Source organism: Octopus bimaculoides, chromosome 4 (assembly GCF_001194135.2).
Source record: "Octopus bimaculoides isolate UCB-OBI-ISO-001 chromosome 4, ASM119413v2, whole genome shotgun sequence".
NCBI lineage: Eukaryota > Metazoa > Mollusca > Cephalopoda > Octopoda > Octopodidae > Octopus > Octopus bimaculoides.
Window position 1 is genome coordinate 15,905,721 of NC_068984.1, and position 5,178 is coordinate 15,910,898.

The window sequence follows — 5,178 nt, forward strand, 5'->3', positions numbered from 1 at the left end:
TGTGTGTGTGTGTGTGTGTGTGTGTGTGTGTGTGTGTGTATATGTATATATATGTGTGTGTGTGTGTTTGTGTGTATGAAGAAAACAAAAAATGGAGAAATATTGATGAACAACAATTGACTTACATCAATTTTTATTTAGTAATTCAATACAGATAGACTGCATCCTATCTAACAGCTGTTTCTGCTCCCAATGTATTGCCATTGATATGCTAAAGATATTTATCATATTTGGTAATAAAACTGATCTGAAACATGGAGCTTCATCAGAGTGAAGTATAAATATAAAAAGAAGTAGAGCCTAGAGAAGAAAAAGGATAAGTTGAATATGATAGCAATCATACCATTTTGTTTGTGTATCTCTTTGGGATGTTAAGTCCCAAAGAGATATGTACATACACATGCACACACATATATGATTGTTGGAATAATAATCAAAGTTTATGTATAAACAATTGAACTTGAATCTTAAGTATTGATGTTTGAATTAATTAGCAAATGATTTAAATTAATTACTCAAGTCAAATTATTTGTATTCTGTTTTAGCAACCCCCATCAAAACATGCTTTTTCCCTTCATGATAACCGAAAGCAATTTAAGGGGGATGCTCATAGCTTTGGCAAGGTAAGATGTTTTTATTCTAAATTCTCTAAATAATTAACAGGGCCCAAAAATACTCATTCAAGCCAATGGTATTGAATTGCCTCTCTCCTCTACTTTCCCATGACTTTGGTTTCTCTATCAGACTTGTTTGCTTTCCTCTTTCACCCCTTTTATAAACACTTTTGATAACATTTGCATTGGACAAATGGAGACTACTTAACCTTTTCGTTACCGTATTTCTGCTAAGATGCTCTGTGTTTCTTTCAATTAATTTTGAATATAACAAAGAATTTAGTAAAATGACATAGTTATCATTAAGCTAGTATTAGGAACATAACTTGTGACTAAGGTTTGGTGGGAGATTTTAATTCAAAACTTATTAAAACAAGACATTTGTACGACAGAGCCAGAGCCAGTCTCAGCTGGGTGGGTGAAGAAAGGGTTAAATTAGTCATTTGTTAACCCTTTTGTCACCATAATTCTGTTGAGATGCTCTGTGTTTCTTTCAATTAATTTTAAATATAACAAAGAATTTAGTAAAACAACTTAGTTATCATTAAAATAGTGTTAGGAACACAAATTGTGGCTAAGGTTTGGTGGAAGATTTTAATTCGAAACTTATGTAAACAAGAGATTTGCACTACAGAGCCAGAACTGGTTTCAGCCGGGTTGGTATCGAAAGGGTTAAAGTAGAGTGAATTCTTTAGTTTGTGGGAGACAAAGTAGACTTTCTAGTGTGGGTGCTATGATAAAATGCACCCAGTACATCTTGTAAAGTGGTGGTTGTTAAGAAGGGCATCCAGCTGTAGAAACCGTGCCAAAGAATGGAATGTATGAAGTGAGAAATGGTTGATTCATCTTTTAAGGCAATTACTCAAAATGAAAACTGACTGGGATCATAAGAATCTATTCAAGTCATGCCACCATTAAAAGTAGACATAAAGCAATGATGATGATAATGATGATGATGATGATGATGATGATGATGATAATGATGATGATGATGATGATGATGATGATGATAATGATGATGATGATGATGATGATGATGATGATGATGATGATAGAATGTTAAAGCTGAAAATTTTGAGGAGACATTACTCTATTGGTGACAAAGATTCTATGTGTGTGTGTGTGTGTGTGTGCGCGTGTGTGCGTGCATGTGTAAATATATAGCAAAACAGAATTCTGTGATCATATAATTTTATGGGAGACAGACTTAAATTGACTATTTTGATTTTATGATTTTGCTTGCATATTGTGATACTAATAACCAGTTGATAGAGCTTAATATACTTACGTCTTAATTGAGTAAAAAGGTGTCAGGAGAGTACAGAGTGTAATATTAATTAATGACTCACAAAAGAACAGGAATTATGTAATCATTTCATTATCTTACAACTGTTTCTGCTATAAGAAGCAATATATTCAGAGCTGAGTGCATATACAATATCCTATAATTTTCTTGGAGTCTTTACTTTTACAATTATAAATATTATAGTATGCAATGTCATTTACATTTATTTAAGTGTGGCAAATAACAAGACTGTAGTAGCCCTCTTACACAATTTGTGACAAATAATACAGGGCTGTTGCAGCCCTGTTTTGTAATCTGTACTTGAAATCAATAGCTATTCTCAAACTTGATAAGATCTTTTGAGACAATGAACAATATGTTCAGTATTAGAGAATTTTCGATAAAACAAAAGGAAGCATATTAATGGTAATAAAATATGCTGCCAATCCTATCATATTTTGCCTAGTAACTATGTTATTTTACTAAATTCTTTGTTATATTTAAAATTAATTGAAAGAAACACTGAGCATCTCAACAGAAATATGGTGACAAAAGGGTTAACAAATGACTAATTTAACCCTTTCGATACCAACCCAGCTGAAACTGGCTCTGGCTCTGTAGTACAAATGTCTTGTTTTTATAAGTTTTGAATTAAAATCTTCCACCAAACCTTAGTCACAATTTATGTTCCTATAAAATTTCTCTAAATAAGATATTTGAGTGAAGAGGTTAGATTTCCTAGCAGAACTTATCAATAACGCAGGTCTTTAAAGTGAATGCCACATATCATATATTTTGGCTGTTATTTTTCTTTTTTTCAGGGTTTGGGTCGAAGACACATAGACAAGGCATATTACTGTTCTTATGATGGGGTATTGCCACGGAAATTTGATAAAACTCACTTGGATTGTGCATGGCCTTATATTTCAACCTATAAAAAGATGTTCCACCTGGCTCACCACAAATTTCCCCCCCCACCAAATATTTTTCATGTGACAGCATCGACTTTACATAACCAGCGATATGGAATAACTACATATCAAATTTCACATGGTAATGCAAATCCTTATGATGATTCCATTCAAAAGAAGGAGCAAGTTTTGGATCACAAGAATAAACCACCTTTGCAGCGTCCCAAAACTGCTCCCCCCATTCTTCAGGAAAGTGTTGCTCTATGTTTAAAGTGGGAGAAACCTAATGTACAACAGCCTGCTAAAGAGAATGCTTCTACGTCTACAACATCATTAAGGCTATCAAAAGACGTAGCCACTCAGATCTGAAGGTTCGAAAATTCTCTCATCTTAATTAAACATAGGAAAATAGAAATTGTGAAATATAATTTGACAATATTTTTTTTTTTTTTTTTGGTGATAGAAAAACTGTATGTATCTTTACACAATGTGAATAAAATAGATCAATTGGTTTTCCATTGAAAACTGATATCAGCAGAGAAGAGATAGGTTTGTAAACATTAATGAAATCATTGACAACTGATAATATGTGTCTGAAATTGCTCCTTCTGATTAAAAATTATAAATGTTTATATAATGTTATTATTTTAAATAATTTTTAAGAATAACTGAACAGTTACTGATGGTGTGATTTATACCATGAGTAGAGCCAACTTGATCTTCAAAATAAATTAAGATTACATATCTTAAAAGCATTTCATGACTGTGTTTCTAATTACTAGACTGCCTTTGTGTTTTAATTAATTTACAATATAATTAAGATTCTGAAGGGGTTTATTAAAATATCTGAAACTTTATATGGAAGAATATACAATGTTGGTTTTGTCCAACTGAAATCTTATTCTATCATTCCTCATGATATTTTGATTACAATATGAATACTTTCGTAGGATGGTCTCAAATGGGTTGGTAATAAAAAGGTTAATTATATTCCATTTATCTATTAAATTAAAATTTTATCAGGATAGTTTTTTTTTCTTAGCCTATGACAAAATTGAAGAATTTAAATTGTATTACAAAATTTGTAATTGTATTATACACTAAAATATTTGAAGAAAATTCTGATAAAATTAGTTACTTATGCATAGATAGATTCAAGTTCACCACACTGTTATGTATAATGTCCTTAAAAAATTCTCTAAAAAAATGACAAAAGTTCTCATTAATTTAAAGATCTATTAAATTAGCTATTATTGACAACAGCAGTATTTGTAATAAGCAATAATAAACACACCCAACTTAAATTGGACGTGTTGTCTATATTACACTTAAACTGCTATCAGCATTCAAAGATACCATCTCATGTTAATGACATGTGCTCATTAAGCATTGACTATATTGACTGATGAAATGATTATCTGCTCTAGTGAATAGTACTACTGTATCCTGTGATTTCAACATTGCTGTAGATCTTCAGTGGCATCTCAGCCTCGCACTGAACGTCCAAATAGCTGGACTGCCACTGATGATCTGCAGAAATGGTGAAACCATGTGATACAGTAGTGTTGTCCACTAGAGCAGACAGTTATTCCATCAGTTGATATAGTCAATTCTTAACGAGTGCATGTCATTAACATGAGATGGTACCTCTGGACATTAATAGCAGTTTAAAAGCAATCTAGACAACACATCCAATTTGACCCTCTCAGAGCTGGGCCCCTCTGTCTAACTGTATTCTTTACCTGGGCTCCTGAGCAAAAAGACAAAAAACAAAACAAAAACAAAAACAAAAACAAAAACAAAAAACATGGTAGCATATGCAGCTCAAGAGTAATGATTGCAGGTAAACTAATGGACAGAATTCTTTGTGTGTTGTTCATTACCGTTTTACCAGGAATCCGGCAGAGATGACATTTAAACTATTCCTGTCATAGCAGGAACACACACGACAAGATTAAGTTGGATGTGTTAATTAATATATATAATACAAAATGGCTGATAGTTAGCAAAGTGAGACACACATAAGAAAGAAGAAAGCAAAGGACCACTGATGAGGTCACAGAAGTGTGACGAAAGAACTCTGGCCGAAATAGGATTAATGTAATATAATCTATATATATAAAAATGAGAATGTGTGTCTGTCTGTCTGTGTGTGTGTGTGAATCCCTAAAACTCGAGAACTACGCAACCAATTTCATTCAAATTTTACACATGCCTTACTTAGGGTTCCAGTTGTGTTTTAGTAAAAAAAAATTATTAACTTCTTGCAGAGTTTGAGCACACGGCAACATAATATCTCCTCCACTATTTAAGTATTACGTGTCAAAAGTGAAACAAAAACACTCATGTCAAATACTTTCACTTTAAA

General features: G+C 32.3%; 1 protein-coding gene across 1 annotated transcript in view; it reads left to right on the forward strand.

Annotated features, from left to right (window-relative positions):
* The window catches only part of LOC106877035 (uncharacterized protein C3orf84), a 15,913-nt gene extending 12,348 nt beyond the window's left edge, over positions 1–3,565 (forward strand). Inside the window, exons 3-4 of the mRNA XM_014925824.2 lie at positions 546–623; positions 2,721–3,565. Coding sequence (XP_014781310.1) covers positions 546–623; positions 2,721–3,179 — 537 coding nt within the window. The 3' untranslated portion in view covers positions 3,180–3,565. The remainder of the gene's footprint in view (positions 1–545; positions 624–2,720) is intronic.
* The last annotated feature ends 1,613 nt before the right edge of the window (positions 3,566–5,178 follow it).